This window comes from Geotrypetes seraphini, chromosome 6, assembly GCF_902459505.1.
Source record: "Geotrypetes seraphini chromosome 6, aGeoSer1.1, whole genome shotgun sequence".
Lineage (NCBI taxonomy): Eukaryota > Metazoa > Chordata > Amphibia > Gymnophiona > Dermophiidae > Geotrypetes > Geotrypetes seraphini.
Genome location: NC_047089.1, coordinates 181,376,665 through 181,402,625, shown reverse-complemented (window position 1 = coordinate 181,402,625; position 25,961 = coordinate 181,376,665). Strand labels below are relative to the sequence as shown.

Sequence of the window (25,961 nt, the reverse complement as noted above, 5' to 3'; positions counted from 1 at the left end):
CTTTAATCTCATTTCTTTGCATAGTAAATCTCACTCTTTGGGATGGTTCACCCTTGCCATCTCTGCTATTGTGTTGCAAAGGCCATGCAAGAGATGTGGCCACACAGGGCGCATGCGTTGGGATCGCTATAGAGCGATCTGGGCAGGTGGTTGGGGGCGTGATTCCGATCGCCCTCATTTGCATGAGGGCAATTCGTGAATCAGCCCCCCTGGACACGGATCAGATCCAATCTGTGCCCTTAGTGAATCTAGGCCCTAGCCCTGTATCTGAAATCAAGAAATCCTGGGATAGGCACGTGGGATCTCTTAAGAGAGAGGAAGAGATAATGGTTACTACGAATGGGCAGACTGGATGGGCCATTTGGCCTTTATCTGCCATTATGTTTGTATGTTAAAAAGATTAGGGAGTAGAGCAGGCCAAGAACAATTAAATCCCCTGCCCCTAAATATAAGGCATCAAATTACCCCTATGCAGGAGGAGAAAAATTAAAGAGAGGGAGGGGGAGTTGTAATTAGGGAAAAATTGGGGGAACAGAGTGTGGTGTAGATGGGCTGAGGGAAAAGTGCTGTAAATGGCTTGAATGGAGGGGGAGAGAGAGTGTATGATGCTGACACGCTGTGAGGGGAAGGAGAGACTGGCTGAACTCTAGCTTTTGATTTGTCCACAATCCTTGCCCTTGCCATTTACAAACTAGTCATTACTACCAAATGTGTTTGTTTTTTTTTGCTGGGTAAGGGAAAATTTATTTTGAGCTACGAGTCGAACACCCCCAATCATTTTCAAAAGTTGGATCCCATGTTTTATAATGGCTTCTTAGGCACAATCACATGCCAATTGGCACTCAGCTTACAGCATCCTTTACAGCAGGGGTGTCAAAGTCCCTCCTCGAGGGCCGGAATCCAGTCGGGTTTTCTGGATTTCCCCAATGAATATGCATTGAAAGCAGTGCATGCACATAGATCTCATGCATATTCATTGGGGAAATCCTGAAAACCCGACTGGATTCCGGCCCTCGAGGACCGACTTTGACACCTGTGCTTTACAGAATTGCATCGTTACAGAATTGCCCCTCTAGATGTAAGCTTTTTGGAGACTGGGTTCTATATCTGAACGTAACTAGCACCATTACTGAAAAGGCAGAAGTTATTTATAATTGAATTAAACGCAAAATAAGATCCTTAGAAGAAGGCAACAAGCGGTAGTCCTAGAGCTTGAAACGGAGGTCTCATTTGGCCAAGCAGGCTGGTAGACGACTGTGTCTTTAAGAGGTAGTGCCGAGGAGAGCGCGGGGGAGGGAGGGGTTTTGGGTCCGTCTGGTGACCCCACCCCCCCAAGAATCCGGAAATTGCTTACACCCTCTTTCGGCCTGTCCCCCAACCCCCTGCACTTTCGCTTTCTCTATTCCTTGTTCTTTTTTTTTTTTGGGGGGGTGGAGTTGGGGTAGGAATGGCTGTTGAGGAGGCCGTCGCTGAAAGGTAAGGAGAATGGAAGGGCCGAGCGAACGGCTAGTAGGCACTCACTAATATTTAGTTTCTAAATAAACCAGAATTCCTCTCCTCTCTACCAGAACCGGCTGACCTGGTGTGCATCTCTTCTATCGCCTCTGTTGTAAAGAGGGCTCAGCGAGATCTGTCTCGTTATCGTGGCCTGTGTTGATAGCTGTTTCCTGGAAGTGACAAGGGGTTATCCTGCTCCTAGTCTAGGGACCTCTGACTTCAACAATTGATAGACTGCCCAGGATATGTGTTCAGAAATGGAGGTGTGATGATTAGCCATTCCTAGTCTTCTTCGTGTTATTCTAAGATCTAATATTTTTATGCCAGTTTTGACTACGTGAGAAATTCGTAGCTCTTGAAAAAAGTTATATACAAGGGTATATATTTCCAAGCTGCTGAAGACAGGGGAAAATTTTTAAGCTGCTATTTGCAGTCAGCAGATAAGTTTTTACCTGTAGTCTTTATAATGAAATACCTGGTTTTGCCCCTGGCATAAAGTATCTTCAAACATTTCCACTTGTGTGTTTTTTCCCCTTGTAAATATTTTCCAATGGAAATAATGTGTAGGTTTGAAAATTTAATTTATGAGGTTAATTTTATAAAGGACATTTTTTAAGTCAAAGGCATTTTATAAAATTTAAAATGATGTCAAGAAAGCATGTACAGTACTTTTATGCAATCTTTGCAAGCACGTTCAGAGATGGAGTTACAGTTAATGCACATTTTATGAAATACCAATGTACATGTCTGTATCTTAATTCTAACTGTGATTTGTGCTACTTTGCCCCAGGTATTTTATAAACAGAGGCACCTATGTGCTTTTCTAAAATAGGCAATTACTTGGCCTTCACAAATAGATGACCTGTCATACACCCCCCACCATATACAGTACTTATTTTTAGCTCCCAACTACTGTTCACTCGAAGCCAGTGGTCTCAAACTCGCAGCCCGGGGTCCACATGCGGCCCGCCAGGTACTATTTTGAGGCCCTCAGTATGTTTATCATAATCACAAAAGTAAAATAAAACAGTTTCTTGATCATATGTCTCTTTAGCTATAAATGACAATATTATTATTGGAGACTTGGCCAAAAGGAAAGATTTATAAACTATGAAGAGTTTTACCTCATGCAAAATTGTCATTTCTTTAATAAGACATTAACTATTTTTTCTGCGGCCCTCCAAGTACCTACAAATCCAAAATGTGGCCCTGCAAAGGGTTTGAGTTTGAGACCACTGCTCTAAGCTGAGCGGGTGGCCTCCAACTGCATTGCTGCCAGTAGAGGGTGGTATTTCAATATTGTGTTTTCAATTACATGGGCCAGGATGATTCCCTGCAGAGCTTGCCTGTCCTTGTTATTGAAAATGTTATAGTGAGACAGCACTCCCCACTGGCAGAACTGTAGTTGCTTGACTTAGAGGGAGCAGTACAGTCCCAACCTAAAGTCCTCATGGCTAAAAGAATGTGTGCTGTGGGACAATATGCATGCTTTTAGATGGGTGAAAGGAGACAATTTTCAGATAGTCTTTTTACCTGTATTATTGGTATTTACCTGTGTAATTGGCTTATGAAACTTTAGAGAGGTCTGTTCCTGCATGCTGCTATGTTATAAAATGTGAGAGAGGCCAAAAAGCTGTTGGTGTTCTGTATGTCAATATTGGGGAACAGATAACTAGAGCAGTTACCGATAGCCTGAGCAGACAAATGCAAATGAGCATCTACTCAAGGGTCATAGCACATAAATAAGTTCCCGTGGCTATTTATGTGCTGCTTTGTCAACATAAGGAGATCAACCAGCCATCAGATGCAGGGCAGCTGGCTATGTGCAAATTTAAGGGTATTTGGGGCAGGGCTGGCTCAGCCTATGGACCTGGTAAGGCACTAGTGATAAAGGATGCCAAAATCCTACTCTGGCATCTTTTCTTTTTTTCCCCCCCTTCCCCCTGCAGGAGTGGGGGAAGGGGGGAGAAAGAAGATGCTGGACCAGGATTCAGATTTTAGTGCCTTTTATTATCAGTGCCTTACCTGCAAGGAGGGGGAAATATGGATTGCGGGTTACATAGAACCATGACGGCAGATAAACGTCAAATGGTCCATTCAGTCTACCCATCCGCAGCATCCACTATCTCTTCCTCTCCCTAAGAGATTCCCAAGTGCCTGTCCCACGCTTTCTTGAATACAGACAGTCTTTGTCTCTACCACCTCTTCTGGAAAACTGTTCCATGTATCTACCACCCTTTCTGTAAAACAGTATTTCCTTAGATTTCTCCTGAGCCAATCAACTCTTCAACACATGCTCTTTCACTGGAGTTTCCTTTCATTTGAAAGATATTTGCTTCATGCATATTTATGCCACATAGGTATTTAAACATCTCTATTATATCTCTCCTCTCCCACCTTTCCTCCAAAGTATATATATTGAGATCTTTGTCCCCGTATGCCTTATGACCTAGACCAGAGTTTCTTAACACACGGTATGCGTACCCTTAGGGGTATTCGATCCATTTGTTGGGGGTAGGCGGCACTGCGCGGGTCTCCTGCCCCCCCTTCCTCCTTAATGGCCACCGCCGCCAGGAATCTCATGCCCTTCCTGTCCACACCCTCCACAAAAGCCACTGCTGCCCCTAGGGATCCCAAACCCTCCTTCCTGCATTCCCTCTCAGCCGAAGCCGACCCGGAAGGCTTCCATCCAATGTCAGAGCTGACGTTGGAGGGAAGCCTTCCGGGTCAGCGGGGGATTCCAGTTATCTCCTTCAGGACCATCCAGATGGTCTGCTCCTTATGGCATTCAGCCCCACATGGACAGTGGCTCATGCACACTGTACGTGGCTGATCTGGAAGCCTTCTTTCTGACGTCAGAGCTGATGTCAGAGGGAAGGCTTGTGGGTCAGCCATGTGCAGCATGTAAGAGCTGCTGCCCGCATGCATCTGAAGGCTGGAAGGAGCAGCCCAGCTGGACAGCCATGAAGGGAGCGAGTACAGCCCTGGAGCAAGCAAATAAGGGAGAGAGGGGATGTGATAGTGGGACAAAGGGAGAAAGGAGGGGGAAGGAGCATGTTGGAACATGGGAGGGGCATGAATTTGGGACAAAAGCTGGAGGGCTGTGAGGGGGGCACAAACTCATGACAGAAGGAAGGGAGGGAGCATGAGCTTGGGACACAAGGGAGGGAGGAAGAGGACACTAACTTGGGGCATAGGAGGAAGGGAATAGAAATGGAGAATTGTTGGGCATGAGTGAGTGAGAGGGAAAGAGATGGTGCACATGGAGAAAGGAAGAAAGAGGAAAATTGGGCATAGAGAGAGGAATGAGATAGAGATGCACAGGGAATAGAAGACAGGAAGAAATGTTGGATATGGTGGTGGAGGAGGGAGAGGAAACGGAAAGATTGAAGGGAATGCAAGGGAGAGGAATGTTGAACATAGTGATGGAGGGAGCGATGTGGCATGGTATCAAATGGGCATGGGGCTGGTGGGCAGTGGTGAAAAATGTTGCACATTGATCCGGGGTTTGAGAGAGGGAGAAATGTTGGATGTGGCAGTAAAGGGGGTGAAAGAGATGCACCCTGGATCTCTCTCTCTCCCCATTCCCTTTGCAGCAAGGAAAGGAATGAAAGAAAGACAGATGGACAGTGAGAGAGAGAGAGGGAGAAATGTTGTCAATTGGGATGGAGGAGAGAGGAAGAAAAGTTGAACTCATGGAGGGACAGAGAAAGGTGTTGGTTGGGAAAGGGAATGAGGTCCAGAGGAGAGGAAGTGTGCAGGAGGCAGAAAGAAAGAAATATTGGATGCACAGTCAGAAGGAAGTGCAGCCAGAGATTCATGAAATCACCAGATTAGAGAATAAGATGGGGACAAATTTTTCCCCGTCCCCGTGGGAACTCATTTTACATTCTTGTCCCTGTCTTCATCTGCACAATCCTCAAACACTTTAAAATCATAAGTGTCTGAGGCTTGTGCTGTTAAGGCAGAGCTTACAGGAATGGGACAGGGAGAGCGACAAAACCATGGGGACGGGATGGGGAAAATGAGCCCCTGCAGGGATGAGAAAAAATTTGTCCCCGTGTCATTCTCCACCAGACAACAAAGGTAGGAAAAATGATTTTATTTTCAATTTAGGTCTCCTTTTACGAAGGTGCACTAGTATTTTTATTGCACGCACCAGATTAGCGCGCGCTAGCCAAAAAACTACCGCCTGCTCAAGAGGAGGCGGTAGCGGCTAGTGCATTAAGACCCTAACGTGCCTTCGTAAAAGGAACCCTAAGTAATAAAAATGTGTAAGTTTTGAGAATTTATATCTGCTGTCTATATTTTGCACTATATTTGTCTATTTTTCTAGTTTTTACTGAGGTGACATTGCATATTTTAAAGTCATCTGCCTTGACCTCTTTGAAAACCCCCAAATATAAATGATAATTAACGTTTTCTCTGCATACAGTGTGCTTTGTGTTTTTTTAATTTTGTGATTACCATTATGTATTAATAAGATTATATTGTATGTGTATATATGAAAAATAAATGGAAGAAATTGCATTACAATTAGTACTATTATTATGGGGGTGGAGTCAGGAGCGGAGCTTGGGTGGAGGTACTTGGTTGATATTTGTTAGACTTAGGGGGCTTGAAGTTGAGAAACTCTGACCTAGACTGACTATTTTAGTAACCTTCCATTGGACAGACTCCATTCTGTTTATATCTTTTTGAAGGTGCGGTCTCCAGAATTGTACATAATATTTTAAATGAGGTCTTACCAGAATCATATACAGGGGCATCATTACCAACTTTTTCCTACTGGCCATTTCTCTCCCTAAGCACCAAGCATCCCTCTAGCTTTTGCCATCGCCTTTTCAGCCTGTTTGGCCACCTTAAGATCATCGCATACTATCACCAATGCAAAAGTTGGCTCAGGGCGCCATAGTCCCTTGAGCTGGCCCTGATTTTTGATTACAAATCCACTGCTGCAAGTGACAGACATGTTGCTGTTTTGTGCTGTATCCTTGTTCTGGGGGACATGTATTCTGGAGTATGTAAAAGACACAGGAGTTGCTGGTATGCTCAAGTCTAGGTTCTGGGGGACTTGTAAAAAGCATGTGTAGGACTCAGTATTCACTGTTCTTATTTTCTCCTTCTGTTAGGCACTGTTGGGTATGTTTTGCAACTGAATGTGATGATTACGTTGCAGAGTGGGTGAGCCCATGTCGCTGCCGGGGCTCCACAAAATGGATCCATCAGTCTTGCCTGCAGCGCTGGCTGGATGAAAAACAGAAAGGGAACAGCATGGGGCGTGTGAGCTGCCCCCAGTGTGGCATGGAATATCGTATTGTGTTCCCGAAACTGGGTAATAATTGGAAAAGGAGGAAGGCATCTGTTAAAACAAAGGGAGAATAGGGTCAAATGTATTTGTATGGCTTTGCAAGGATAGTTCATAGGATATTGAAGATAAACATGAAAACAAGCCCAGTTAGTTTGTGTTGTCTGAAAATGCAGGTCTATGTGTGAAATCTGTTCAACCTGTTTGTAGGGATACTGTGGGCATTCGTGGGGGAGAGGTTATTGCGCCTTCAGGAGGGGTTGTGAGGGCAAAGGGTGACTTATTTGGACTTCTAGCCATAGGGGCAGTAGTTGATTGTATTTATCTGTTGTTTGGTTTGATATACTTCTTTTCATTTAATACTTCCTAATCACCGAAACTGTTCAAAAGCATGTGCCATACAAGAAGGCAGTATGTGGTAGGAACTGGTTAACTGCAACCACCCTTCAAATGGCTAATAAGAGAAGAGAGGCAAAGGCTAAAGGGCAAGTTGAATGAAGAGAGGCAACTCAATGCTGATTTCCAAAGAGCAGCCAGGAAAGACAAGAACAACATCCTTCCTCAAAGAAGCCTATAAGAAGAGCCACACCAGGGAATTATTCGCCATGGTGAAACAAGTAAAGCCTTTATCCCAGGACAAGCAGGCAGGTATTCTCACATATGGAGCCCGGATGCAGACGCTTCGCAAGCAGACTTGCTTGAAGAAACTCGAAGTTTTGAATCGCCCGCACCGCGCATGCGCGAGTGCCTTCCTGCCCAGCGCAGGGCGCGTCTCCTCAGTTCTCAGTTTTCCGCAGAGCCGAGAAGTCCGTCTTTGACTCTCTGCGTTTAACTTCGTTCACTCTGTGCCTTCTCTCAACCGCGGTTTGTGATTTTTTCCTCACGAATCGCTGTTTTCTTTTATTTCTTTTATTTTAGTTAAAAAATAAATAAATAAATTTTTTTTTCTTCTGTTCGTTTTCCGGAACAGGCCGCTTGGCCGCAGCCCGAGGGCTTCGATTTTGCGGCAGCTATTTTTCCGTCTATGTCCCGGCCTGCTACAGGCTTCAAGAGGTGTAGCAAGTGTCAGCGCGCGATCTCTCTTACGGATCCTCACGGATGCTGCCTCAAGTGCCTTGGGTCAAAACATCATCCTAAGTCGTGCCTGCCTTGCCAAACACTTCAGCCTCGTGCTTTCAAGTGTTGTTGCATTTTTGTGGACAAGCTCTTCGAGATAGAGTCTCCTACTGATCCCTCGACTTCGAAGGCGTCTTCGGCCTCGACTTCCACCGAGGCTCCTTCTGCGCCTACTGCTTCCACCTCGAGCCTCATCAGACCTTTGTCGTTTGCAGAAGCTCTTGCTTCGACGTCGTCTGCTGTATCTTCCCCTGTTTCCTCAGGTCAGATAGCTCAGCAGTCGGTTCTGCCGGTGGTGATTAAAGTGTCTGAGACTCCCAAGTCAAAACACACTCACACTACCTCAAAGGAACCTCCAGCCAAGGCAGGTGGTCCAGTTTCAGACGCAGATCCATCCTTGCCAGCTTTTTTCCAGACCATGTAAGAGAAGCAGTTTATTCAGTTCCTTACTAACATAGGACCCAAACTGCTTCCTCTTATCCAGCCTGGGCATTCAGCAGACTCCCGCGAGGTCAAGCCGCTTCCTTTGCCCCAGTCTGAACTTACACACTCTTTGCAGGGAGCAGAGTCTCTGTGAGTGTCTGGTCTGGCATCCAAGCACGTAAAGCAAGGAGCAGATTCTTTGCGAGTGCCTCGACAAGAATCCTCACATTCTATACAAGGAGCAGAGTCTTTGAGAGTGCATCGAGGTTCCTCCACCAAGCCTCTGGAGCTTCGATCTACAGCCTCTAGTCCTATTCGTACATCGGCTTCAGCTGCCCACGTCTCCGAGACGAAGTCTCCTCGATCCTCGAGATCTGGTTCCAGACACAGTTCTCACCGACATTCGAGGCCTTCATCGAGGCATCCTTCCAGGCATAGTTCTTTCATGACAGACCTTCTTCCTTGAAACCTCGATCTACTCCAACCTCTACCAGACCACTGACTCCTTGTTCGAGGTCTCTGATGCCGGACCTCGAGGATGTTCCGGTCTCGATTGCTTCGTCCAAGTCACCAGGTTCCTTTGATGCCTTTTTCCCTGCCGAAGCGTCTTCTTCGACACAGGCTGCCTCAACATCCTCAAGTCCTTCTCGAGGCAAAGCATTGGCAGATCAGCTATCTTTCTCATCTTTCCTGCGACAGATGGCTGTGGACTTGGATGTTCAATTGGATACTGGCTCCAAATATTCTAAGGAGTATCTCGAAGTCATGCATCTTCTTCAACCTCCGGCAGAGTCTTTTAAGCTTCCACTTCATAAGCTTTTGAATCAGACTTTTGGTCGTTGCATGGAAACACCTTTTTCCATACCGGCTGTTCCAGGAAAATTGGACTCTAGATATAAGACTGTGCATCGCAAAAGGTTTGAAAATTCTCAGTTATCTCATCAATCCCTGCTGGTCGAGTCCTCCTTGAAAAGGTCCCATCCTTCCAAGGTTTATGCCACTGTCCCTCCTGGAAGGGAAGGGAAAGCTATGGACAAATTCGGACGTCGCATCTACCAGAATGCTATGATGTCCTCTAAAGTCCTCAATTATAATTTTTATTTAATCACTTACTTTGAATTTCTTCTTTCTCTTCTACCAAAGTTTTTGGATTATTTGAATACCCAAATACATTTTGAGTTTCAGGAAGTCATTGCTTCTTTCTCTCAATTACATCTGCATCTCCTCCAATCATCTTATGATGCCTTCGAGTTATCTGCCCGAGCGGCTGCTTGCTCTGTAGCTATGCGTCGTCTTGCCTGGCTTCATACCATTGACATGGACTCTAAACTTCAAGACCGCTTGGCTAACATTCCTTGTGAGGGCAACGACCTCTTTGATGAATCCATCGAGGCAGCCACCAAGAAATTATCTGACCATGAAAAATCATTTCCTTCTATAGTCAGACTTAAGCCAAAGCCAGCTCCTGCCAAGCCTGCACGCCCTGCTCTTATCTATCAAAGGCATTTTGCTCAAAAGCCGGCTCCTTATACTCGCCCTCCTCTGAAAAAACAGCAACCTCAGAAGCAATAGAAACCCCAACCTTCTGCTGCACCTAAGGCTTCTCAGCCTTTTTGACTGTTTACAACAGAGCATAACCTCCACCGTTCTGTCTCTGTCTCCTTTTCCCCCTATAGGAGGTCGTCTCCATCATTTTTACAACCGATGGACGATAATTACATCCGACCTCTGGGTGCTTACCATCATCAGAGAAGGATACTCTCTTCATTTCACTCAGGTTCCACCAGAGCTTCCTCCAAGAGAGTATCTTTCCAATCCATCCCAGACCGCCCTTCTTCTTCAGGAAGCTCAAGCTCTGCTTTCTCACCATGCCATCGAACCAGTTTCCTAGGAAAAGCAGAACAGGGGATTTTACTCCCGTTACTTCTTTGTTCCGAAGAAGACGGGCGATCTGCGACCCTTTCTGGATTTCAGGGCTCTCAACAAATTTTTAGTCAAAGAGGAGTTTTGAATTGTCCCTGGCATCTCTATCCCCTTTTCGAGCAGAACGACTGGTTATGCTCTCTGGATCTCAAAGAGACCTACACCCATATCCCCATTCATCCGGCCTCCTGTCCGTATCTCAGATTTCGGGTGGGGAATCTGCATTCTCAATACAGAGTACTACACTTCAGCCTGGCCTTGTCTCCCAGAGTGTTCACCAAGTGCCTGGTAGTGGTAGCGGCAGCTCTCCGGAATCATGGTCTTCAGGTATTTCCCTACCTTGACAACTGGCTCATCAAAGATTCCACATCTCAAGGGGTTATTGTAGCAACCCAACGGACTACCTGGTTCCTGCAAAGTTTGGGATTCAAAATCAACTTTTCCAAATCTCAACTTCAGCCCTCGCAGACTCTATAATTCATTGGAGCTGTTCTGGACACTGTCCAACTCAGAGCATTCTTTCCACAACAACGTCTGGAAGCTCTTCTTCAACTCTGTCATACAGTGTCTTCCCGCTCTTCCATCTCAGCGAGACACATGATGGTACTTCTGGGTCACATGGCCTCCACAGTACACGTGACTCCTTTTGCCAGACTTCACCTCAGAATTCCTCAGTGGACCCTGGCATCTCAATGGACGCAAGTTTGCGACCCTCCTTCCCGACACATTTCATCACTCCTTCCTTCAAGAAGTCTCTCCGTTGGTGGATGCTCTCTTCCAATCTTTCCAGAGGCTTGCTTTTTCAAACTCCCCCTCATCAAAAGGTCCTCACGACAGACTCTTCGACCTACGCTTGGGGTGCTCATCTAGATGGTCTCCGTACTCAAGGCCACTGGACCAGTACGGATCGTCAATGTCACATAAATCTGTTGGAACTCAGAGCGATTTTCAAGGCTCCCAATGCTTTTCAACATCTTCTTCACGACCAAGTGGTCCTCATCTGGATGGACAACCAAGTCGCCATGTATTATGTCAACAAACAAGGAGGGACCGGCTCTGCCTCCCTTTGTCAAGAAGCTCTGAAGGTTTGGGACTGGGCAATCCGCCACAACACCTTCCTCAAAGCTGTCTACATTCAAGGGGCGAAGAATTGCTTGGCAGACAATTTGAGTCGTCTTCTACAACCTCACGAATGGACTCTCCATTCCTCGCCTCTTCATCAAATTTTTCACAATAGGGAACCCCTCAGATAGACCTCTTTGCGGCTCCCCACAACTTCAAACTGCCTCAGTTCTGCTTCAGGATATACTCTCCTCACCGCCTCGAGGCAGATGCTTTTCTTCTGGAATGGACAAATCTCTTCCTCTACACCAGGGGTGCCCAACACGTCGATCGCGATCAACCAGTAGCTCAGGAAGGCAACGCGAGTCGATCGCGGAGCCCATCCCGGGCTCCGTGATAGACTTGTGTTGCCATCCTGATCTACCGGGACGATCAGCCTTTCTCTCCAGTGTTCTCTCTAGGGCCTTTTAGCTGGGCGGTCCGCCCAGCTATCATCTGCTGCTGCCGCCGCTGCTGAACATTAAAAAAAAAAACAACGGCTTGGAGATTTCAGCCCATAGCGAACTTATGCTCCGTGGCTCTAACGTGTGTGTGCCGGCTTCCCTTCTCTTCCCTCAGAAACCGGAAGTTATGTCCGGGGGGGGGGGGGGGGAAGCCGGCACGCACATGTTGAGAGCCCTGAAGCAAGCGTTCGCTATGGGCTAAGGCGGGAGACAGGTTAGTGAAGCATTTGCTCTTCTTGCTGCCGGGTCCTGCCTACTTTCTGTTTCCGCGAAAGCAGGACCCGGCAGCATTTCCCCCAATAGGTCGATCGCGATCTTGGGCCAATCAGCCTTCCTCTCCCCGACGGCAGAATTGACGTTGGGGAGAGGAATGCTGGTCGGCCGAAGCAGGGACAGCTTGGGGCGGCGGCGGGTATCGGGCCTGTTATTGGTGGCGGTTGGGTCCTGGTCCCCGATGGCAGTCGCTTGGGGGAGGGCAGGGAGAAAGAAAGAAAAAGGGCAGGCAGGGAGACAGAAGGAAAGAAGAGAAACAGAAAAAAAAGAAAAGGAGGCAGAGAGAAAGAAAGGGCAGGGAAGAGGAAGGAAAAGTTGGGGGAAGGAATGAGGTCTGGAGGAGAGGAAGCATACAGGCTAAAAGAAGGGAAGAAAGATTGGATGCACAGTCAGAAGAAGAAAGTGCAACCAGAGACTCATGAAATCACCAGACAAGGTAGGAAAAATGATTTTATTTTAAATTTAGTGATCAAAATGTGTCTGAATTTATATCTGCTCTCTATATTTTACACTAAAGTCCCCTTTTACTAAACTGCAATAGTTTTTTAGCACAGGGAGCCTATGAGCGTTGAGAGCAGCGCTGGGCATTCAGCGCAACTCCCTGCGCTCTAAAAACTGCTATCGTGGTTTAGTAAAAAGGGAGGGGGATATATTTGTCTATTTTTGTATGGTTGTTACTGAGGTGATAGTGCATAGAGTCATCTGCTTTGACCTCTTTGAAAAACCCTGGAATAGGAATGATAATTAACATTTTCTATGCGTACAGTGTGCGTTGTGTTTTTTTAATTTTATTGTTGGTAGATCATTTTGACTTGGTCATTTTAAAAATAGCTCGCAAGCCCAAAAAGTGTGGGCACCCCTGCTCTACACATTCCCTCTCATTCTCAAGACTCTGGTCAAGTTGAAGAACGATCATGCCACCATGATTCTCATTGCTCCTCGGTGGCCAAGACAACCTTGGTACTCCCTTCTACTTCAACTCAGCACCAGGGAGCCATACCTTCTACCACTTTTTCCTTCTCTGCTACACAGAGTCAAGGATCTCTGCTTCATCCCAACCTGCAGTCTCTACACCTGACAGCTTGGTACCTTTCAACGTAACTCTTCAGTTTTCTCAATCTGTAAGAGATGTCTTAGAAGCTTCTAGGAAGCCTACCACTAGACAATGCTATCACCAAAAGTGGACTAGATTTTCTACGTGGTGTTTTTCTCATCATACGGAGCCTCAGCATTCCTCCTTATCTTCTGTTTTGGACTACTTGTTGCACTTATCCAATTCTGGTCTCAAGTCTACATCTATCCGAGTCCATCTCGGTGCAATTGCGGCTTTCCATCAGTCTATTGAAGGGAAACCCCTCTCTGCTCATCCAGTGGTTTCCAAATTTATGAAAGGTCTCTTTAATGTTAACCCTCCTCTCAAACCGCCTCCTGTGGTTTGGGACCTCAATGTTGTCCTTTCTCAACTCACGAAGCCTCCATTTGAATCAATTGATAAGGCTCATCTGAAGTATCTCACTTGGAAAGTTGTGTTTCTCATAGCCCTCACTTCCGCTCGAAGAGTCAGTGAACTGCAAGCTTTAGTAACTGACCCACCATTCACTGTGTTCCATCATGACAAGGTGGTTCTTCGTACTCATACTAAATTCCTACCTAAAGTGGTCTCAGAATTTCATTTCAACCAATCCATCTTCCTTCCAGTATTTTTTCCAAAGCCTCATTCTCATCCTGGAGAATCAGCTCTTCATACTCTGGACTGTAAACGTGCTTTGGCCTTCTACTTGGAATGCACCAAACCACACAGAACTGCTCCTCAACTTTTTGTTTCCTTCGATCCAAATAAGTTGGGCCATCCTATTTCTAAGCGTACCATCTCCAACTGGATGGCGGCTTGTATCTCTTTCTGCTATGCCCAGGCTGGATTACCCCTTCATAGTAAAGTCACAGCCCATAAAGTCAGCAATGGAAGCTTCAGTAACTTTCCTCAGATCTACACCTATTGAGGAAATTTGTAGAGCTGCTACTTGGTCCTCAGTTCATACCTTCACTTCTCACTATTGTCTGGATATTTTCTCCAGATGGGATGGACAGTTTGGCCAAACAGTATTACAAAATTTATTCTCCTAAATTGCCAACACTCCCACCATCCAATTCAGGTTAGCTTGGAGATGCCATATGTGAGAATACCTGCCTGCTTGTTCTGGGATAAAGCACAGTTACTTACCGTAACAGGTGTTATCCAGGGACAGCAGGCAGCTATTCTCACAACCCACCCGCCTCACCTGGTTGGCTTCTCTGCTAGCTATCTGAACTGAGGAGACGCGCCCTGCACTGGGCGGGAAGGCACTCGCGCATACGCAGTGCGGGCGACTCAAAACTTTGAGTTTCTTCAAGCAAGTCTGCTTGCAAGGCGTTCGCAACCGGGCTCCGTCGATGATGTCACCCATATGTGAAAATAGCTGCCTGCTGTCCATGGATAACACCTGTTACGGTAAGTAACTGTGCTTTCTCAGCACGCTAATCAACCATCAAACACTGTGATGGGAATGAAATTAATCGACCAGCAGGATATCGAGCAGAGATGGAAAGAATACACAAGAGGAATTATATATCAGCACCAGCACTGACTACCCTGAAGATCCTGGGGGTCAAGAGGAAGCAGAACCAGATGTATTGGAAAGTGAAGTGGATTGGGCGCTGAGGCAGCTGCCAAACAACAAAGCACCTGGCATTGTCAGCATCCCTGCAGAGCTGCTCAAACCAGTCCCAAGAGCAACACTGACAGCACCATATCAGAAGATCTGGAGGACCTGCACAAAGTCAAAGGACAGGAAAAGATCAGTTTTTATCCCACTGCTGAAGAAAGGTGACGCCAGGGACTGTACCAACTATTGAACAATTGCCCTGATTCCCCACGCCAGCAAGGTGGGTTGTAAAGATAATCCAGAGGCGCTTGGGCAACATCTTTGATCGAGAACTTCCTGATGCCCAAGCTGGATTCCATAAGGGCAGAAGGACCTGTGATCACATTGCAGACTTGAGATGCATCATAGAAAAGGCGAGGGAGTACCAGATGCAGCTCTACCTGTGTGGCATTGATTATACCAAGGTTTTTGACTGTATTGAACATGACAAGCTTTGGGAAGTACTGAGTGAGATAGGAGTGCCAGCACACCTGACTAGGTTAATCAGATCGCTCTACGATCAAGAAGCTACAATGCGAGCTAGGTATGGAGATACAGAATAGTTCAAGATCAAAAAGGGTACAAGACAAGGACGCATCCTCTCTCTTTTTCTTTTCAGCCTCTCTGCAGAAGTAATCATGAGAAAGCTGGACTTTAGATTATTCAAGTGTTGGGGTGAAAATAGGCGGAAGAGCCCTCAGCAATCTGAGATACGCAGATGATACTACCTGCTGGCAGAGAGTGAGAAGGACCTCAAGAAGTTGGTGTCAGGTCAAAGGCGCGCCCAGACAATTGAGCGCAGCGCGGAGGTGTGCGCCGCTCAAAATTACTGTTTTTAGGGCTCCGACAGGGGGGCGTGGGGGGGAACCCCCCCACTTTACTTAATAGACATCGCGCCGCATTGTGGAGGGTTTGGGGGGTTGTAACCCCTCACATTTTAATGAAAACTTCACTTTTTCCCTGTTTTTAGGGAAAAAGTTAAGTTTACAGTAAAATGTGGAGGGTTACCCTCCTGGAAATGTACAGTTCTCTTCTTATGTAATCCGCTTTGAACCGCAAGGTACAAGCGGAATAAAAATCACTAATGTAATGTAACATGTGATGAGGGCGAATTCATTAGAAAAGGAGGTGCTACTCAGAATGGTCAGTGGTTAAAGGAAGCGGGGGAGACCAAAGGTCCGTTGGCTGGATATCATCAGGAATGAACATCAAGCAATTGAAAGAAACCATAGAAAACAGGGACTGGCCTACAGAGTATCCAGGAGTCAGATACAACTGAATGGATAGTAGTAGTAGAAGTTATGAGTTTAAAGAGGGTAGGGAGATAGAGGGTCTGTTAGCAGAGGATATACATGATATGAAAGAAACCCCCCAACCCCCCCCCCCCCAATAGTAGCAGCTATTCAGACTGTTTTGGCCACACTGGGGCTTGCCATCTGTGAGGTAGCTGTAGATGTCATTTGGAGAGCTCCATAGGGTTTGGTTTTGAAATACCAAGAACGGCACCAAATGCATGGTAGCTGTTTTCTTCATATGACAAAAATTTTATAAAAGGTAGGTTTAAAGGGGTGTGCTGACCTATGACTTTCCCCCCCTTTTTCAGGTCCCCTTGTGTACTTCTTACAACAAGTAGACCGGGTGCTGTCCAAAGTGAGTCCTTTTGCTGCAGCTGGTATTGTGGTTGGGACAGCATATTGGTCTGCTGTAACCTATGGAGCTGTCACAGTCATGCAGGTAACATAATTAACAGACCATGTTCTGTCATACATGTTAATAACAGAGCAAACACTCGTATAATGAGAGTGGGAAGCAAACCAGACATTCCTCATGCATGTAATGTTTTATTAAGAGGCAAAGTACACCTGTCATATCATTCTTTACTGGGTGAGTTTTAAGAAAATATTCTTATCTGTAGATATCGTAGTTAATAGTGTTACCTATCCCTCAAATCCATCTAGATCAGGGGTTCTCAACCCAATCCTCAGGACACCCAGCCTGTCAGGTTTTCAGAATAATTCCAATGAATATGACAGAAATAACATTTGCATGCAGTGGTTATTCTGTTTTCTTCTATGAAGACTTCAGTCTGTACACAATTTAGCAATCGGAATCCTCTTGTCATTCCGACAAGCCATTGTTTCCCCACTTCTGGAGCAACAATAAGGTTCAAAGTGCTTACTTTAGCTCAAAGGTTCAGTATTCTAATACTCCCTTATCTTTCCTCACATATCATTCCTTATACTCCCTCTCGTGCTTTTAACTCTTTGGATGACCACTGCCTCTGTCTCTCTCCTCTGTCTTCCACTCATTTAGAAACCACCTGGTCTTTCACATTTTTTCACCTAGCACCTTCCCTCTAGAACCTCATCAAAACACCTCCATTTAGAATTGTCATACCCAAAATGTAAAACCAGTTTAAAATCTCACCTGTTTCAAATGCTTTTGAAACTAAAACTCCACTGCCCATTGCACTCATTCATTATTTTTCTAAAGTGGCAACACCTCAACTCCCCTTCTTTCTCTCCTGTTTCTTACCTTTCACTGCCGTTATCTTTCCTATTTTAATTTTGTAGTTCTTTTGTACTTTTAACCCTTCACACTTTAATCCTACTGCTCTCCCTTCCTCTTATTATCTACCCTCTTCTCCGCTCTAAAGATCCTACACTTCCTCTCTCTCATTCGGTCATCCCCCTCTCTACATGCGTGCACCTCACCTATACTAACCCCAATCCTGGTCCTCCTGACCAACCCTAGTCTTATGGTCAACCTTACTCCTACAGGCCAACCCACAATACAACCAATCTTATTTCTATTCCTCTCTTCCCCGCCCTTCTCTTGTGCCCTATAGAATGCCCGCTCCATTCCCAACAAGCTTGCCTACATACATGACCTGTTCATCTTTTGATCTCTCCTCTTACTCACACTAATGGAGACCTGGGTCTGCCCTGATGACTGTACCTCAGCTGCTGCTCTGTGTCATGGAGGCTACCTTTTCTCCCACACACCTCGCCTGGTTGGTCAAGGAGGAGGCGTGGGGCTATTACTCTCTCACCCTCTTGCAGATTTCAACCCCTTTTCCCACCACCATCTCTACGCTCTTCCTCTGAAGTCCATTCCATACGTCTTTTTTTTTTTTTTTACTCCCTTACCTCTATGAGTAGCAGTCATCTACCGATCCCCCTTCCTCACCGACTTTGACTCCTAGTTCTCCTCTTTCCTCTGGCTCTCATCCCCTTCTCTCATCCTTGGTGACTTCAATATCCATGTCAGTGACCCCTGTGACTCCTTCACCTCTTAAGTTCCTTGCCGTTATATCCTCATACAATCTCCTGCTGTGCTCCACTACCAATACACACCAGAAAGGACATTGCCTAGACCTAATTCTTTCCTCCAACTGCTCAACCTCAAATTCTGCAATATCACCCTTCCCCTCTCTGACCATCACCTGTTAACATTCACTATTCATCACCCTGCCCCCTAGATCCAGCCAATCATTACCAACGCATTCAGAAACTTTCAGGCTATTGACCCCAGAGCCCTCTCCACAAAACTGTCAATGAAGCCGTCCTCTCTTATAATACCATTCTCTCCTCTGCTCTAGATAACCCTTGCTCCTCCAATCTCACGTCCTTTTAGGCGTGCCAAACCCCAACCCTGGCTTACCCCCCACATCCGCCACCTGCACTCATATGCCCATTATGCTGAGCATCTCTGGCTTAAATCCTGTGTGCATGCCGACTTCATCCACTTCAAATTCATGCTGACATCATTCCAGTCTGCCCTCTCGCTGGTCAAAACCAGAATACTATATCCACTTAACCACTTCTCTTAGCTCCAACCCTCGCCGTCTCTTTACCATGCTTAACTCCTTACTCAAAGCACCATCACCACCTATCCCCCTTCAATTTCTCCCCAGACAATGGCGGAGTTCTTCTACAATAAGATTCTGAAGATTCACCTTAAGCTCTCAACCAGGCTGTTTCCCCAACCCCTTCCTTAATCTTCCCTTTCTACTAACCTCCCCTCAATCCCTGCCACTCTCTTCTCTTTCTCTGAGTTCACTGATGAGGAAACCACACATCTTCTCTCATCCTCCAAACCCACCACCTGCTCCTCTGATCTGATTCCCACTCACCTACTCAGTGCTATCTCGTCCTCTGTCATCCCTCCTATTTGTCACATCCTCAACCTATTGCTCTCCACTGCAACTGTCCCTGATGTCTTCAAACATGCCATTGACATACCCCTCTTCAAGAAACCCTCACTGGACCCCATGTGTCCCTCCAACTATCGCCCCATTTCCTTTCTCCCCTTCTTATCCAAGTTACTTGAACATGCTGGTCACCACCGTTGCCTGGACTTCCTCTCATCCCATCCCATGCTATTCTAGATCCACTTCAGTCAGGCTTTCGCCTGCTGCATTCCAAGGAAGCTGCCCTTACTAAAGTTTCCAATGACCTGTTCTTGGCCAGATCCAAAGGCCTCTACTCTATCCTCATCCTTCTTGATCTGTCTGCTGCCTTTGATACTGTTGATCATCACCTACTTATTGATACGCTGTCCTTGTTGGAATTCCAGGGTTCTACCCTCTTCTGATTTTCTTCCTATCTCTCCCATTGCACCTTCAGTGTATGCAATGGTGGTTCCTCCTCCACAGCCTTCTCACTATCAATTGGTATACCTCAAGGCTCTGTGCTGGGACCACTCCTTTTCTCAATTTATATACTTGCCCACTTGGAGTGCTGATCTCCTCCCACAGCTTCCAGTATCACCTCTATGCTGATGACTCCCAGATCTACCTCTCTGTGCCAAATATCTCAGCCTGGATGTAATGTAATGTAATGTAATTTATTTCTTATATACCGCTACATCCGTTAAGTTCTAAGCGGTTTACAGAAAATATACATTGAAATTATAAGTAAGAAAGGTACTTAAAAATTCCCTTAGTCCCGAAGGCTCACAATCTAACTAAAGTACCTAGAGAGTAATAAAGAGATGAAAAGTAGAGATAGAGGTAAAATAAGAAAATAAGCATTCTAACAAGATTGTATTAAACTTAGTAATTTGGAAGGTAGAGGAGAGAAAGGAATAGATGCAGTAGGAGGAATCGTTGTACAAAAGAATTCTGGAGAAATTTAAAATTGAATATGGCTAAAACAGAGCTGCTTATCTTCCCGCCTAAACCCACCTCTCTACTTCCCTCATTCTCCGTCTCTATGGACAACACTCTCAACCTTCCTGTTTTGTCTGCTCATAATCTAGGGGTCATCTTTGACTCCGCTCTCTCCTTCACCGCCCAGATACAACATATCACTAATTCTTCCTCTTGCTTCTTCCTCTATAATATTACCCAAATCTGACCCTTCCTCTCCGAGCACACTACCAAAACACTTATCCACACCCTCATCACCTCACACTTAGACTACTGCAACTCGCAACTCTCAGGCCTTCCACTTAGCCATCTTGCTTCCCTCCAAACCATTCAAAATTCTCTTTTAGGAAATTATCCAAACCTTTTTTTAAACCCCGCTAAGCTAACTGATTTCACCACATTCTCTGGCAACGAATTACAGAGTTTAACAACACAAGTAATTAAACCCAACCAGAAAGGTGATCCCAACTAGAAAGGTGATCTGAGCAGAACAATCAAATTAATTTTAGAGAGAGAAAAAAGTGAACAAACTCAGTCCAAGGAGAATCACTCTCTCCCACAGTACTTACTCTTACATTAACCCTCCTCCACCAAACTTTAAAGCTGAGGGTTGAGAAAATATGCATAAATTGACCAAAAGGTCATAACCTTTCCAAGGGTCTGGTCTCTTTTGGCCCCCTTGCAACATTCATAAACTTCTCCCCCCCCCAAGAGTAAGGGAATATAGCAGTGTCTGGTCACTAAAAAGAGCTTGCTGTCCTCAAAACAACTTAAAGAGAAGGTATTCATAATCAAACTATGCCCTCTTGGTGACAAGGAAGCCAAATAGGCCTCACAAAGAAGCAAAAAAGTGTTTAAGCCTGTTTACATGTCCTGCCGCTTTCCGAGCCTCCTAAGCAGCTAAATTGTGAACCATCAACCGCCACCTCCAGAGGGTCTGAAGAAGTCCAAGGTTGCAAGATACATTTGCAAGAAAGGAGACACACCTTATGACACCATAGCAAGCCCCTCCTTGGGCAGGCCTTGTAAAGCCCCGGGCAGATTGAGCACCAATTGCTCTAAAGTACCCATAGTTGCACATCATAGCAGATCCTGTAAGTATTGCATTATAGAGGTCCAGAAGGATTGAACAAGACAACAATCCCAAAAAGAATGGACAAAAATATTAGAGTCCTTGCCACATTTCAGACAGAGGAGAGTTAATGCCCCCAATTTTATGTAGCTGCACCCTTAACATCGCTCCAGTAAACAACTTAGGGATCACTTTAATGGCACTCAATTCCTTATGTATCTCTTGTTCCCAACCCCTTTGTATCAATTGAGTATCCTTAGGGCTTTGAAACAGAGAGGGCCTTCTGCAACGTCGACATTAAGTTGTTAAAACATCCACTACCGCAAAAAGTCTCAAAGACCTTTGGCCAAAGGTCAGCCAGTCCTCTCCTGTGGGAGAGAGAGAATATAATGTATAATTTGGCAGTAGGAAAAGGTATCTCCCACATCAACTACCCAGTTGGTCTCCATAAGCTGCCAAGGGCATTAAATGGCCCTCCTTAGTCAGGAAATGTTCCACAAGATTATCGCGACCTGCCGGAAAAGCCTGATTTCCCTTCAAGGTCAGTTGATTTGGGGGGAGGGGAACCCTAGAGAATCTAATCTATGTACTCAGTTCCCCCACACCACCCACATGGATTTCAATAAAGCACTAGCATGAAGATATGAGGGGAGGTCACCACTCAACATATGTAATAAGCTATGCAAGGAATGGGGGGCATAAAAGGCTAATTCGTTTATCAGGGGAGTGTACTGGCATTCACCGAGTAGCCAGTCCTTTAAGTGTTGTAATAAACAAGCCTCATTATAAAGTCCAAAATTGGGGAAACTCGAGCCTCCCAGTGCCCATCCTCCCACTAAATAAATAAAGCGCAAATTCGGCTTGCAGCGATTCCAACAAAAAAGAGGCAACAAATGATCTAAACAACAAAGATCTGTGACCATATTAAATTAAATATATTTTTGTTTACCTGGTGGCTTGTTCCTTCCCAGGGGAAGCTGAGAAAATTTTAAGCCACCCACTGTAAACATTTTTATCTGTGTTCAATGTGCATGGAAAGAGAATGGTAGAGGAGAGTGTGGGGTGTTTTTTGTTTGTTTTTTTTTTTTTTGCAGTCCCTCTCAGTGCCACATATTGGAGAACCAGCTACACTAGTCTCGCTCATACTGTTGCCTTCTCTTTGTATAAAGAATGCCTGACAGCTATTATCCTTTCTTCCTCTCCTCCTACAGGTTGTTGGCCATAAGAAGGGTTTGAATGTGATGGAGCGAGCAGACCCCCTTTTCCTGCTAATGGGGCTACCCACCATCCCTGTCATGTTGACATTGGGGAAGATGATCCGCTGGGAGGACTATGTGCTGCGTGTGTGGCGAAAGTACTCCAGCAAACTGCAGGCCCTCAACGTGCTGGTGCCAGGTGAGGGGTGTGACTTTGAGAGCAGGAATTAGAAACTCTGCCCAGCCTGAACCAAGGTTCACGGTTAAGGGGAGGTCTTTAATTAGTTGCATGAAGTGCTATAATACTGATTTCCAAAGTAACATCAGACACTTATACTCTAGTTCCTACTGCCTTGTGCATATGAGGCTAGTAAGAAGGGGCTAGGCACAGGCAATATGTCTAAAATAGACAAGGTGGTACTCCTAGCTTAGCTAAGGAGAGGAGCTGGTTTAGAGCTAAAAGGTTATCTGTTTAAAACCCCAGATCTTCAGTTAAAAATTATTTAGTGACATTGTGGAGCAAGTATAGAATTGCTACTCGTATAAGCCCTCTTCTTGCAGATTCCCTGTTCTCTGGTAATAGATCCTCCCCCCTCCCACCATGCTCCCTATAAGTAACCCTGATTTCTTTCTATGGATTCTCTGCCCCCTTTTCTGCACTCTCGCAGACTGTCAGAGGAGGTTGTAGCAGCCATTTTGATATTGCATCTGGCATGGGCAGAAGTGCATGGGGATTGGTCCTGCCCCAAAGAATCCATTAGACAACCAGGGCTTCTAATTTTTTGTTGTTGTTTGGGGGGAGAAGGGGGGTTGTACCTGGTACAGTGGAGGATTAGGATCACAAGGAGCATTTGTTCCTGTAGCGCTTGTGATAAGTAAGCAGTTAATTCTAGTGGGGCTATAGGGGGAATTTCAGCAGACTGTTCTCATGGAAAATTGTAGTAATCTACTCTCAAAATTGATATGACATAAAACTTTTAAAATGTGCTTTTATGTCAAAATGTTAATGAAACATGGATTTTATTGGCTTTTTTTTTAAATCCATTGTACTTGCTCCATGCAAATTTTATAAAGGAAATACATTCAGTTACAAATATTGAACCAAGTTCTGGAATATCCACTTTACTCTAGGAACCATACATCAGCTATATCACTGTTTTATTTTCAGTCCCCAGACCGAAAATAAAATGCTTTGGTTTCACCCTTTGTTGTCTGAGGAGGTATTTTTTCTAATTTGTTATAATCCTTTTTTTCTAGTTTAAAAAAAAATGTTTTAAATCTGAAATTTCTCCCATCAAACGATAATGAAGATATCCAAACAAAGAGAGGATTTAACTACCATGTTTCCCCCCCAAAAAAACACTGTCTTATATTAATTTTGGGTCCAAAAAATGCGCTAGGGCTTATGTTCAGGGATGTCTTTTGTGTGTGTGTGTACAAGGGGATGTCACCCATCCCCTTGTGCAGCATCTTTCTATCCCTCCTTCCCTAACCCCCCCATGCAGCAAACCCTGAAAGCAATTTCTTTGTGTTGCGTTAGATCTAATCTAAGCATTATTCTTGTATGCCACATCTTCTATACAAAATAGAATTTTAAATGGTTGACAAATAAACAAATTACAGATCATACTTAAACAAACTGAATTTCAGATGTCATAACATAAGAATTGCCGCTGCTGGGTCAGACCAGTAGTCCATCCTGCCCAGCAGTCCGCTCACGCGGCAGCCCCCAGGTTAAAAACCAGTGCTCTAAATGAGTCCAGCCTGACTTACGTATGTTCCAGTTTAGCAGGAACTTGTCCAACTTTGTCTTGAAACCCTGGAGGGTGTTTTCCCCTATAACAGATTCCGGAAGAGCGTTCCAGTTTTCTACCACTCTCTAGGTGAAGAAGAACCTCCTTATGTTTGTACGGAATCTATCCCCTTTCAACTTTAGAGAGTGCCCTCTCGTTCTCCCTACCTTGGAGAGGGTGAACAATCTGTCTTTATCTGTATTTTGAATGTTTCGATCATGTCCCCTCTCAGTCTCAGGATAAGAGGCCCAGTTTCTCCAATCTCTCACTGTACGGCAACTCCTCCAACCCCTTAACCATTTTAGTCGCTCTTCTCTGGACCCTTTCAAGTAACACCATGTCCTTCTTCATGTATGGCAACCAGTGCTGGATGCAGTACTCCAGGTGAGGTTGCACCATGGTCCGGAAATTTAAAAAAAGTCTTGAGATCTTTCTGGAACAGATAATATGAAGCCATTCCCCCCTTTGCAGCAGAACCCCAATGACTCCGCCAACCCATTCCCTTGTGCAACAGAACCCCGACGACCCTCCCACCGCAAGGCCAACATACCTCCATTCCAAATAGCAATGGCTGCAGCACTGAAAAGGCTGCTTCTCGGCCTTCCCCACTGGGCCCTTCCCTGTGCCGCATCACTGAGTGATGTGACAGAGGGAAAGCCCCAGTGGTCAAGACCACAAAGCAGCCTATTCAGTGTTGCTGCCATTGCTGTTTGGAATAGAGGTATGTCAGCCTCATGATGGGAGGGTCGGCAGAGTTCTGCTGTGCGGGATGGGAAGGAAGGATGGAAAGGTGCTACGCGAGGGGAGGGAGAAAGCGCTGCCGCCAGTGAATTAGGGAATGTCGGGGACATTCTGGAGGGGCTTCGGGGTTGGATCCAACTAGGGCTTATTTTTGGAGTAGGGCTTATATTAGGACCTACCCCGAAAATCATGCTAGGGCTTATTTTCGGGATAGGTCTTATTTTCGGGGAAACATGGTATGTGCATAAGCAAATTCCAGTAAACATACCCCTTCCTTCATCAATAGAAAATAATATGCCACAGTGCACTTTACATTTAAAAAAAATTCCTTCTTGTCTTTATCTTCCTATCTCCTTGTCCAGGTTTGTACTTTACATTTCTTCTTTCCCATCAATTCCTCCCTTATCCATTTCTCTCTTTTTGCCTTTAATGATCTCTCCTTGTATTGCCATCTCTTCACTCTGTATCTATTCACTTGGATCTCACACCTCCAGGGCAGGAAGTTTGGGAGCTCTCTTGGTTTCAAGTCTTGTGAGACTTGAAACCACGAGACCAACCAGAAGTTCCCCTATCATGCTGCTCAAGCTTGAAGAGATCCAGAGTTGCAACAGGGAAGCCAGAATTGTGCAGGGGTCAATAATAGCTGAAGCCAACCAAGTGAAATAGAAACTGGGAAAAGCCCAGGGAGGGGGGCACATGAAAGAGAGAAAGAGACTGGGTGAAGGCTGGAAGGGGCAGTAACTGAGATTTGGCAGGAGTATATGCGCGCGTGCGCACACACATCTTGGGCCGTCTGAATGTTATGAAATATAAAATGCGGCCCGTGATTTTAAAAAAAAGTTAGACAAACATGGTTTATGAGGACACCATTCTCTGAAAAATTTCCTAAAGTAGTGCAAAGAGCTGAAGCATGACTTTATCAGAGATTTATTAAATAGTGGGTGATCATACTAAAAGGGATGGTTTGGATTTAATTCATGTTTTTTCAATCTTAGCCCAAGGTGAGTTAGTACAGTAAGAGCCTGGTTCTATAAATGGCACCTAACTTCTGGTGCCAGTTGACACAGTTGTCAATTATAGAATCACGCCTAGCAGCACCTAAGCAGGCTTACATGTCGCTAGGTATCCTAGTGGTAGGAGCTGTTAAATTAGCTTAGGATTTTCTTGGTGCCTAACAAGACGCCTAGTGAAGCTCAAGTCAACCATAACTATTCTCCACCC

The 25,961-nt window shown here is 45.4% G+C and overlaps 1 protein-coding gene across 2 annotated transcripts in view; it reads left to right on the top strand.

The window, feature by feature from the left end:
- The first annotated feature begins 1,321 nt into the window (after positions 1-1,321).
- The window catches only part of LOC117362688 (E3 ubiquitin-protein ligase MARCH5-like), a 50,284-nt gene continuing 25,644 nt past the window's right edge, over positions 1,322-25,961 (top strand). The window contains exons 1-5 of one of the 2 annotated variants that reach the window (XM_033949493.1): positions 1,340-1,476; positions 1,569-1,760; positions 6,630-6,832; positions 16,390-16,520; positions 22,222-22,405. In XM_033949493.1, coding sequence (XP_033805384.1) covers positions 6,772-6,832; positions 16,390-16,520; positions 22,222-22,405 — 376 coding nt within the window. In that variant the 5' untranslated portion in view covers positions 1,340-1,476; positions 1,569-1,760; positions 6,630-6,771. Of the gene's footprint in view, positions 1,477-1,568; positions 1,761-6,629; positions 6,833-16,389; positions 16,521-22,221; positions 22,406-25,961 lie in introns of both variants that reach the window. The other variant, XM_033949492.1, reaches the window with a different exon arrangement.